General features: G+C 36.1%; 1 protein-coding gene across 2 annotated transcripts in view; it reads left to right on the plus strand.

Annotated features, from left to right (window-relative positions):
- Nucleotides 1-12,105, plus strand: part of KIF26B (kinesin family member 26B) — a 580,448-nt gene that overhangs the window by 502,576 nt on the left and 65,767 nt on the right. For both annotated transcript variants that reach the window (XM_055233556.2, XM_055233557.2), the window contains one exon: nucleotides 11,742-11,901. In XM_055233556.2, coding sequence (XP_055089531.1) covers nucleotides 11,742-11,901 — 160 coding nt within the window. The remainder of the gene's footprint in view (nucleotides 1-11,741; nucleotides 11,902-12,105) is intronic.

The following is a 12,105-nucleotide window of genomic DNA, read 5'->3' on the forward strand; positions in this document are numbered from 1 at the left end:
GGAAGGGATCCAGTTTCAGCTTTCTACATATGGCTAGGGAATCCTTTCCCCATTTCTTGTTTTTGTCAGGTTTGTCAAAGATCAGATAGTTGTAGATATGTGGCATCATTTCTGAGGGCTCTGTTCTGTTCCATTGATCTATGTCTCTGTTGTGGTACCAGTACCATGCTGTTTTGGTTACTGTAGCCTTGTAGTATAGTTTAAAGTCAGGTAGTGTGATGCCTCCAGCTTTGTTCTTTTGGCTTAGGATTGACTTGGCGATGCGGGCTCTTTTTTGGTTCCATATGAACTTTAAAGTAGTTTTTTCCAATTCTGTGAAGAAAGTCATTGGTAGCTTGATGGGGATGGCATTGAATCTATAAATTACCTTGGGCAGTATGGCCATTTTCACGATATTGATTCTTCCAACCCATGAGCATGGAATGTTCTTCCATTTGTTTGTATCCTCTTTTATTTCATTGAGCAGTGGTTTGTAGTTCTCCTTGAAGAGGTCCTTCACATCCCTTGTAAGTTGGATTCCTAGGTATTTTATTCTCTTTGAAGCAATTGTGAATGGGAGTTCACTCATGATTTGGCTCTCTGTTTGTCTGTTATTGGTGTACAAGAATGCTTGTGATTTTTGTACATTAATTTTGTATCCTGAGACTTTGCTGAAGTTGCTAATCAGCTTAAGGAGATTTTGGGCTGAGACAATGGGGTTTTCTAGATATACAATCATGTCATCTGCAAACAGGGACATGTTTTTTTTTTTTTCAAACAACATATTTGTTTGCTTTTGGTATCAGATTAGTATAGCATAACCTGGGAAGTATTTCTTCCTATTTTCAGGAAGACTTTGAGTAGAACTGTTATTATTTCTTCCTTAAATGGTGGGTAGAATTCACTAGTGCCTCCATCTGGTCCTAGAGCTTTACCTGTGGAAAGGTTGTGAACTACAGATTCTATTTCTTTAATGAATCTAGGGCCATTTTTATTATCTATTACTTCTTGAGTGAGCTTTGGAATTTTGTATCTGTCAAGAAATTTTTCCATTCTTACACATTGTTTAATTTACTGGTGTAATGTTTCTTTATTATCTTTTTGATATCTATAGAAACTTTAGATGAGGCCATCTCATTCCTGATATTGACCATTTGTGTCTTTCTTCTTCCCAGATCATTTGTGCTAGGGATTTACAAATTTTGTTGATCTTCTCAAAGAACCAACTTTTGATTTCATTGACTTTTCTCCATTGTTTTTGGTTTTCTGTTTCATTGAATTCTGCTATTGTGTTGCTTTTTCCTTTCTGCTATTATTTTGTCTATAATTTGCTCATCTTTTTCTAATTTCTTAAGGTGGAAGCTGAGATCATTGATTTGAAGCCATGGTTGCTTTCTGATATAGGCATTTAATCCTATAAGTTTGTTTTAAGTACATCTTCAGGGTTATTCACAAGTTTGGATGGGTTGCATTTTCATTTCTATTCACTTAAAAACACTTCAAAATTTTCATTTTGAATTTTTCCTTGACCATAGGCTGTTTGGGGCCAAGTTGTGGAGTTTCAGAATATTTGGAGAATTTTCAGATATTGTTCTACATTGACTTCTAATTTAATTCCATTGTATCAGAGAACATGCTTTGAGTGATATGAATCCTTAACATTTATTTAGACTTGTTCTGTGGACCAGAATAGTGTGTATCTTGGTAAATGTTTTGTGTGCACTTCAAAAGAATGTGTATTCTGCTATTGTTGGGTTGAATGTTCTGTGTCAAGTAGATATTTGATAGTGTTGTTCAAATCTATATCCTTATGGTTTTCTGTCTCCTTGTCATATCAATTTTGAGATGGGGGTATTTGAAATTGCCAACTATAATTAAAGACTTGTCTGTTTCTTCATGCAGTTCTATCAGATTGTTCTTCATGGATTAGAACATTAGCCACATAAATTTTTTTATTATGACCTCTTGATGAATTATCTCATTTATCGTTATAGAACCTTCTTTTTTGACTCTAACAACATTTTTCATCTTCAGTCTTTTTTGGCATTTTTAAATTGTATGTCATAGTTGTACATATTTTTGGAGTACACATGATATTTTGATGCATGTATACAATGTGTAGTGATCAAATTAGGATAATTGGGATATTCATCATCTCAAATATTTATCTTTGCTTTGGGTTGGGAGTGTTTATTATTAACTGTAGTTCTTCTACTGTACTATTGAATACTAAAACTCATTCCTTTTATCTAACTGTATGTTTGTACCTACTAATCAATTCCTCTTTATCCTACCCTCTGCCCTTCTCTTCCCAGCCTCTGGTAGCCACTCTTCTACTCTCTATCTCCTTGAGATCCACTTTTGTAGCTCCCACATATGAGTGACAACATGGGATATTTGTCTTTCCATACCTGACTTATTTCACTTAACATAATGACTTCCAAGTTCATCCATGTTGCTTAAAATGACAGAATTCCATTATTTTTATGGCTGAATAATATTCCAGTGTGTGTGTGTGTGTGTGTGTGTGTGTGTGTGTGTGTATCACATTTTCTTTATTCATTTACTCATTGATGGACACTTAGGCTGATTCTATATTTTGGCTATTGTGAATAGTGCTGCAATAAACATGGGAGTGCAGATACCTCTTTGATATACTGATTTCTTTTACTTTGGATATATACTCAGCAGTGGGATTGCTGGATCATATGGTAGTTCTACTTTTAAGTTTTTGAGAAACCTCCAGAATGTTTTCCATGATGGCTGTACTAATTTACATTCCCACCAAGCGTGTGAGCATTCCCCATTTCCTGCATCCTCTCCAGCATTTGTTTTTTGTCTTTTTGATAATAGCCATTGTAACTGAGGTGAGATGATAGCTCCTATGGTTTTGATTTGCACTTTCCTGATGATTAGTGATGTTGAACATTTTTTCACATACCTCTTGGCCACTTGTATGTCTTCTTCTGACAAATGTCTATTCAGGTCTTTTGCTCATTTTAAATTGGATTATTTGGGGGTTTTTGGCCTACTGAGTTGTTTGAATTCCTCATATATTCTGGTTATTAATCCTTTGTCAAATAGTTTGCAAATATTTTCTCCCATTCCATATGTAGGTTATCTTTTCACTTTGTTGTTTCCTGTTCTGTGTAGAAGCTTTTTAGCTTGATGTAATCCCACTTGTCTATTTTTGCTTTTATTGCCTATGTTTTTGAGGTCTTACCCCAAAAATATTTGCCAATGTCCTGTAGTATCTCCCCAGTGTTTTCTCCCAGCAGTTTCATAGTTTCAGGTTTAAATTTAAGTCCATTTTGAGTTGATTTTCATAATGTGGTAGAAGATGAAGCTCTAGTTTCATTCTTCTGCATATGAATATCCAGTTTTCCCAGCACCATTTATTAAAGAGATTGTCCTTTCCCCAATGTATGTTATTGGCGCCTTTGTCAAAAATGCATAGATTTATTTGCATAAATCTATGTAAAATACACATAGGCTGTAAGTGCATAGATTTATTTCTGGGTTTTCTATTGTATTCCATTGGTCTATGTGTCTGTTTTTATGCCAGTACTATACTCTTTGCTTACTATAGCTTTGTAGTATAATTTGAAATCAGATAGTGTGATGTTTCCAGCCTGGTTATTTTTGGTCAGTATTGATTTATCTACCACGGGTTTTTTGTGATTCCATAAGAATTTTAAGATTTCTTTTTTCTATTTCTGTGAAGAATGTCATGAGTATTTTGATAGGGATTGCATTGAATCTGTAGATTACTTTGGGTAGTATAGACATTTTAATAATATTAATTCTTCTAATCTATGAGCATGGGATATTTTTCCATTCGTATGCTCTTCAATATCTTTCATTGGTGTTTTATAATTTTCCTTGTAGAGATCTTTCACTTCTTTCGTTGAATTTTTACTAGGTATGTTTTTGTAGCTATTGTAAATATGATTGCCTTCTTGATTTATTTTTCAGATTGATCACTGTTAGCATATAGAAATGTTACTGATTTTGTGTGTTTATTTTATATCCTGCAACTTTATTAAACTCATTTATCAGTTCTAAAAGTTTTTTGGTGGAATCTTTACATTTTTCTAAATATAAGATCATGTCATCTACAAACAAGAATAATTTGACTTCTTCCTTTCTAATTTGGATGCCCTTTATTTCTTTCTCGAGCCCTATTGTGCTGGCCAGGAATTCCAGTACTATATTGAATAATTACAATTTATAGTGCACCACTGAGCATCCTTTTCTTATTCCAGATCTTAGTGAAAAGTTTTCTATTTTAACCTATTCAGTATGACATAAGCTGTGAGCATATCATATATGACACTTATCTTGTTGAGGTATGTTCCTTCTATAAATTTGTTGAGGATTTTTATCATGAAGGGATATTGAATTTTACTGACTACCTTTCCAGCATCTATTGAAGTAATTCACATTTTTTCCTTGATTCTGTTGATGTGATGTATTAAATTTATTTGACTTACATATGTTGAACTATCCTTGCATCACTGGGATGAATCCTACTTGATTATGGTTAATGGTCTTTTTAATATATTGCTGTCTTCTGTTTATATTGGTATTTTGTTGAGGATTTTTGACTCTTTTTATCAGAAATATTGTCTTGTAGTTTTCTTTTGTTATCTTTGGCTTTGGAAATAAGGTCAGGCTGGCCTTGTAGAATGAGTTTAGAAGTATTTCCTCCTCTTCAATTGTTAAAAATAGTTTGAGTGGAATTGGTATTAGTTATTCTTTAAATGTTTGGTAGATTTCAGCAGTAAATCCATCAGTTCCCTGGCTTCTCTTTGACGGGAGACTTTTTATTACTGTTTCAATCTATTACTTGTTATTGGCCTATTCAGGTTTTTATTTCTTCACAGTTGAGTTTTGGTAGGTTATATGTTTCCAGGAATTTATCCATTTTTTCCTAGATTTTCCAATGTATTGGCATATAGTTATTCAAAATGGTCGCTAATGATCCTTTGTGTATCTGTAGTATGAGTTGTAATGTCGTCTTTTTCATCTGTGATTTTATTTAGTTGGGTCTTCTGTTTTTTGTTAGTCTAACTGAAGATTTTAAAATTTTGTTGCTTTTCAAAAAACCAACTTTTTATTTTGTTGGGGTTTTTTGTATTGTTATTTTAGTCTCAATTTCATTTATTTCTGCTCCATCTTTACTCGTTTTTTTCCTACTAATTTTAGGTTTGGTTTGTTTTTCCTTTTCTAGTTCATTGAAGTGCAACATTAGGTTGTTTATATTTGGAGTCTATATTTTTAATGTAGGTATTTATTGGTATAGGCCTTTCCCTTAGTGCTACTTTTTCTATATTCTGTGGGTTCTGGCATGTTGTATTTCCATTTTCATTTGTTTCAAGAACTTTTTAAACTTCATTCTTAATTTCTTCATTGACCCATTGGTTATCCAGGAGCATGTTATTCAATTTCCATGTATTTGAATAGTTTCTAACATTTCTTGTTACTAATTTATAGTTTTATTCTGTTGTGGTTAGAAAAGATACTTGATATGATTTTGACTTTTTAAAACTTGTTGAGACATGTTTTGTGGCCTATCATATGATCTGTCCTGGAGAATGTTCCATGTACTGATGAGAAGAATGTGTATTTTGCAGCAGTTGGATAAAATGTTCTGTGAATATCTGTTAGGTCCATTTGGTCTAGAGTATAGTTTAATTCTAAGGTTTCTTTGTTGATTTTTCGGCCTGAATGATCCACCCATTGCCAAAAGTGAGGTGTTGAAGTCCCTTACTGTTGTTGCATTGTAGTCTACCTCTCCTGTTTAGATCTACTAATATTTGCTATATATATATATATATATACCCTATTTGGTTATATATATTTATAATTGTTATATCCTCTTTCAGAATTGACTCCTTGCTGAATTATTTTATAACAATTTCCTTTGTTTCTTTATATAGTTTTTCACTTAAAGTCTATTTTATCTGATTGAAGTATAGCTAGTCTTGATCATTTTTGGTTTCCATTTGTATGGAATGCTTTTCCCATCCCTTCACTGTTAGTCTATGTGTGTCTCTATAGGTGAAGTGAGTTTATTGTAGGCAACATATAGTTGGGTCTTACATATTAATCCATTCAGCCACTCCATGTCTTTTATTTGGAGAATTTAGTCCATATACATTCCATGTTATTATTGATAGGTAAGGCCTTCCTACTGCCATTTTATTACTTATTTCCTAGTTGTTATGTAGTGTACCTCCTTACTTCCTTTCTTATTTTTGTGGTTAAGTGATTTTATTTGGTAGCATGTTTTAATTTGCTGCTTTTATTTTTTGTATGTCAATTACAGATTTCTGCTTTAGGTTACTATGAAGCTTACAAAAAACATCCTGTAATTATAACAAGTTATTTAAAGTGATACCAATTAAACTTTTCATTGTAGCAGAAGAAAAGAAACACATCAAAAAGAAAAAAACACATACAGTTTAATTCCCTTCTGTTCCTAATTTAAAATTTTTGATGTCACAAAATCAAAATTTGCCTACCTCAAAAATTTTGTAGTTGTTATTTTTAATAGTTTTGTCTTTTAATCTTCTTAATAAAAATATAAATGGTTTAGATGCCATGATTACAATATAACAGTCACATTAGCATTATTTTTCCTATGCTTTTAAGAACTTCTTTAGCATTTATCGTAGGATAGGTCTGGTAGTGATAAGTTTTCTCTGGGAAAGTCATCTCTCCTTCATTTCTGAGGAATAACTTTGCTCGGTGCAGTACCCTCGGGGAACATTTTTTTTTCCTTCAGCACTTTGAATAATATCATCTCACTCCCTCCTGGCCTGTAAAACTTCTGCTGAGAAGTCTGCTGCCAGGTGTATTTGATGTCCGTTGTATGTTATTTGCTTTTTACTTACTCTCTTACTGTTTTTAGGACCCTGTTTGCCTTTGACCTTTGTGAATTTAATATGTCTTGGGGTCTTCTCACTTGGGTTGAATCTGATCGGTGACTTTTGACCTTTGTGTACCTGGATATTTATATTTTTCTCCAGGTTTGGAAAGTTCTGTGTTATTTCTTTGAATAAGCTTGCTACCTCTTGTCTTTCTCAGTTCTCTCTTTAACTCCACTAACCCAGATATTTGCTCTTTTGATGTTGGTCCATAGGTCCCATAAGCTTTGTTCATTCCTTCTTATTCTTTTTTTTCTCTTCTGTGTATTTTCAAATAGTCTGTCTTTGAGCTCACTGATCCTTTCTTCTTTTTGATCAATTCCTCTGATATGCTCTATTGCATTTTTCAATTCATTTATTGAATTTTTTACCTCCAGGATTTCTGTTTAATTTTATTTTTTAAATTTTTCTGTGAACTTTCTCTGAGACATTTCTCTGAACTTTCTTGAAGTTCACTGAGCTTCCTTAAAACTGCTATTTTTAATTATTTGTCTGAGAGATCATATATTTTCATCACTTTAGGGCCAGTCTTGGTGCCTTACTTTGTCCCTTTGATATCATATTTCCCTGAATGTTCTTGATGCTTGAAGTATGATGATATCTACACATTGAGAGATTAAATATTTTAGTCTTCCTAGTCTGGCTTTATTTGTGCCTGTATTTCTTCAGAGGGTCTTCCAGGGATTCTAAGCCAGCTGAGTATTGTGTTCCCTGTGATCACCACAGTCATCTCAGCATTAGAGGATACTCTATTCCTAGGCTTGCTGTGAGTCTCACAGTGGCTTTCTGGCCCAAACGGACCTGGGGAAGACCCAAGGATGGTACTTGTGTTATGTGGGAACACTGGCCACCAGGGACCTGAGTCCTGAAGACTGTCCTAGTGTCCCAGACAAGTATACTTCCCAGCAGGTCTCTGCACAGGTAGGTTGGGTCCCCAACTATAGCAAGAGGGGTAGAAGTTGAGACTGGACCCCTTCAGGATCTGCTGTGGGAAGGAGGCTGATGGGCCTTTATCATTGGCTGAGACAGGCATGTGTTACTCAGCAAGTCTCTGCACAAGTGGAGTAGTTTCTTGCCCATAACAGGAGGAGCTAAAGCCAAGACTGGGCCTCCTCAGGGTCTGCTATAAGATAGAGGCTGCCAGGGTGCCTGTAGTCCCAGCTACTCGGGAGGCTGAGGCAGGAGAATGGTGTGAACCCAGGAGGCGGAGCTTGCAGTGAGCCGAGGTTGCACCACTGCACTCCAGCCTGGGGGACAGGGCGAGACTCTGTCTCAGAAAAAAAAAAAAAAAAAAAAAAAAAGATGGAGGCTGGCATACTTGCCACATTGGCTCGAATGGGCATGCATCTTCTGGTAAGTCCCTGCATAGACAGGATGGTTCCCCAACTATCAGCAGGAGGAGCTGGAGCAGAATCTGGGCCCTCATAAGATCTGCTATGAGACAGATACTGAAGGGCTCAGTCTCAGCTCAGAGGGGTGTGTGTCACCCAGCAAGTTCCTGTAGAGATAGAATAGTTATCTGACTGCAGAGAGAGGGTCTGGAGCTGTGACTGGGCCCTCTTGGGATCTGCTGTGGGATAGAAGCTGGAGAGCCCAGTCTTATATCAGAAGGCGTGTCTTTCCCAGGAGGACACTGCATCAATAGGATAGTTCCACGACTGCAGCAGGAGGTGCGGGACATGCCTCTCTGCGGGTCTTAGCACAAATGGGATAGGTCTTTGACTGTCTTCAGTCTCTTTTGTCTAATATTGGTAGATCCACTCCAACTCTTATGGTTACTGTTTGCCTTATCCACACTTATACGTTTAAATGATTGTTTACTTCTATTTGAAGTGTATTTGTCATAGGAAGCATATAGTAGAGCCTCACTTTTTTATCCAATCTGACGATTTTTGCCTTTTAATAAGGGTATTTTAGACTATTTCAATTTCATATTATTTATATAGTTTGGTTCAAAATATTACTTTTCTGTTTTCTATTTGTCCCATTTGATCTTTGCTCTCTTTCTTTTTTCTGCCTTCTTTTGGATTAAACATTTAAATGGTTCCAATTTCTATCTTTTGTGGGTTTATTAGCTATTACTTTTATTGTTTAATTATTGCTTTAGTGTTTGTAATATACATTGTTAAGTTACCACAATTTAATTTAAAGTGATATTATACCACTTATATAAGGAATAAAAACCTTACAATAGTACATTTCCATTTCTCCCCTCTGACTTTTGTGTTATTGCTATCAAACATTTTAATTTTACATGTCATCATTCACACATTACATTATGTTTTTTGTTTTAATAATAATCTTTTAAAGATATTTAAAGTAATAAAAATTACATATTTACCCATGTGGTTATCATTTCCAAAGCTCTTCATTCCTTTGTCTATATTCCTTGTGTTTTTGCTTATGGTGAATTCTTTTAGGATTTTTAAGTCTAAAAATGTCTTTATTTCCCTTTTGTTTTGGAATAATACTTTTGCTGGGTGTATATTTCTAACTTGACAGTTTTTAGTACTTTAAAAACATTGCTCCACTGTCTTCTCACCTGTATTTCCAATGAGAAATCTGCCATCATCCTTATCTTTGTTCCTTTATATGTAATGTGCTTTTTTCCCTCTGGCTCTTTTCAAGATTTTTCTTTATATCACTGGTTTTGGGCAGTTTGGCTATGATATGCCTTGATACAGTTTCTTCATTTGTGCTTGGGGCTCACTTAGCTTCTTGGATACATGGGTTTATGACTTTCATTAAATGTGGGGAAGTTTTAGCCATTATTTTTCTCAAATATTTTATTTGTACCACACTCTGTGTCTTCTCCTTTAGGGACTCCAATTACAGATAGCGGACACTTGAAGTTGTCCTACATCTCTTTTTTTTCTGTTTTTTATTTGTTGTTTTTTTCCCTATATATTTTATTCTGAATAGTTTTATTGCGAGATCTTCAAATTTGCTGATTTTTCATTCTCAATATCTAATCTGCCATTCGTCTCATCTAGTACATATTTTTTTATCTCACACATTGTAGTTTTTATCTCTAGAGGTTCAGTTTTGTGTCTTTTTAAATATATATTCCATGTTTCTACGTAACTTTTTGAACATCTGAAATACAGTTGAAATAACTGTTTTAATAAATAGCTGCTTCTGTCAATTCTAACATCTATGCCAGTTCTAGGTTGGCTTCAATTATCTCTTCATTATGGGTTTCATTTTCCTGAGTCTTTACTTTGTAAATATTCTTAAGCTCTGTTTTAGAATGCAGTTGCGTTACTTGGAAACAGTTTGATCATTTTTTTGTTTTGCTTTTAATACGTGTTAGGTGGGATCAGGTCAGTGCTCAGTCTGTGGCTAAGTATGGGAAAGACTTCTGGGTATTCAACCCAATGCCCTGTGAATTGTGAAGTTTTCCAGGCTGGCTGTTGGGGAGCGGCACTATTCCTGGCTTCGTGTAAGTGCTCTGCACCATTATGTCCAATCTTTTTAGGTGGTTAATTTCTGAGCCTTGAATAGTCTTCTCACATGAATGTTGTGTTAGTCCCTTTTGCATTGCTGTAAAAGGATACCTGAGGCTGGGTGATTTATAAAGAGGCTTATTCTGCTCACAGTTCTGCAAGCTATACAAGAAGAATGGCACCCGCATCTGCTTCTGGTGAGGCCTCAGGAAGCTTATGATGACGGTGGAAGGTGAAAGGAGAGTAGGCAGGTCACATGGCAAGAGAGAGCAGGAGAGAGAAGGGGGAAGGTGCCAGCCTCTTCTAAACAACTAGCTTTTGCATGAAGTTAAAGAGCAAGAACTCACTCATTACCATGGGAAGGGCACTAAGCTGTTCGTGAGGGATCTACCCCCAAGACCCAAACACCTCCCACCAGGCCCCATCTCCAACACTAAGGATCACACTTCAACCTGACGCCTGTGATTCTCAGTGTTGGAACCTGCTGGGAGGTGTTTGGGTCGTAGGGGTGGACGACCCGTCTCCAACATTGAGGATCACATTTCACCATGAGATCTGGAGGGCACGAACATACAAACTACATCAGATGTGCTGATCAGTACTCGGCTGAACCCTTGAGGGACCTTCTGCAAATCTCTAGAGTTCTCTCCTCTGCAGTGCTCTGTCTTGTAAATTGTTGCCACCTTGGTCTCCCTGTATTTCAGCAGCAGAAGTACTCATGGGCAAGTTACTTAACTTTTCTGAACTGTTATTTTCTCATCAATACAGAAAGGATAATAGTATTTAGCGTATGATTTTATCATGGGAAGTGAATGAGACTGATGTTTGTACAGCACCTGGCACTTGGCAGATTCTCAGCAAATATTTGGGTCTTCCCTGTCTCTGCACCTGGTCGTTATTTCTTCCTGATTTTTGTCTTGGGTTTGCAACCTGATTCCTGGCTGAGCTTGAGGTTGGGTTCTGTATAATGATCAACCAAAGCAGGTAATCACTCGTGAGCCATTCAAATTTTAACTTGATGAGTTTCAGAATTCTGCTATTCAAATGGCATTTAGGTAGAAATGTGTCCTCCTTTAATTTGACATTTATTTTCTCCAAAATCTCATTCAGTTCAACCTGCAAGAATTATTTGAATTCATTTATTTGTAGTGTGAATGTCAGTAGGCTTTAGAAGGTCAGTGGTGCGTGGTGGAAAGGATTTAAGAGGACCAATGCTATTCGAAGCCCCAGCATGATTTTGCCGAGGTTTCCTAGTAGGTCATGAACTTCAACCTTTCACTTCCCCTTTTCATTTTTCCTCAGATTTCCCAAGGAGCTACACGAAGAACAGATGAGTGTTTCTCAGAACTTAACCATTTCTCTTTTATCTTCTCTCTTTTTGTAGTGTCTGGAGGTCGCAGCCGCCTGCATCTCATTGATCTCGGCAGCTGTGTGAAAGCTCTTAGCAAAAATCGAGAAGGAGGCTCAGGGCTGTGCCTCTCGCTGTCCGCTCTGGGCAATGTCATCCTGGCTCTCGTCAATGGCAGCAAACACATTCCATACAAGTAAGTGACTCTTCTACTCAAAGAATGCGGTGGGGTAAGCATGGTGTGGGACACTTGGTTCAGTGCCATCTGGGGAGAGGTGTGCCACAGAGGGACAGCCTGGACCCCATTATAAGTTCAGTGCCAGAGACCAGCCTTAGCTAACAGTTGTGTAATGCATGATCTCCCAAATTCAAAACTTTTGGAAATACTTAAATGTATTCC

The sequence above is a fragment of the Symphalangus syndactylus genome, chromosome 19, assembly GCF_028878055.3.
Source record: "Symphalangus syndactylus isolate Jambi chromosome 19, NHGRI_mSymSyn1-v2.1_pri, whole genome shotgun sequence".
NCBI lineage: Eukaryota > Metazoa > Chordata > Mammalia > Primates > Hylobatidae > Symphalangus > Symphalangus syndactylus.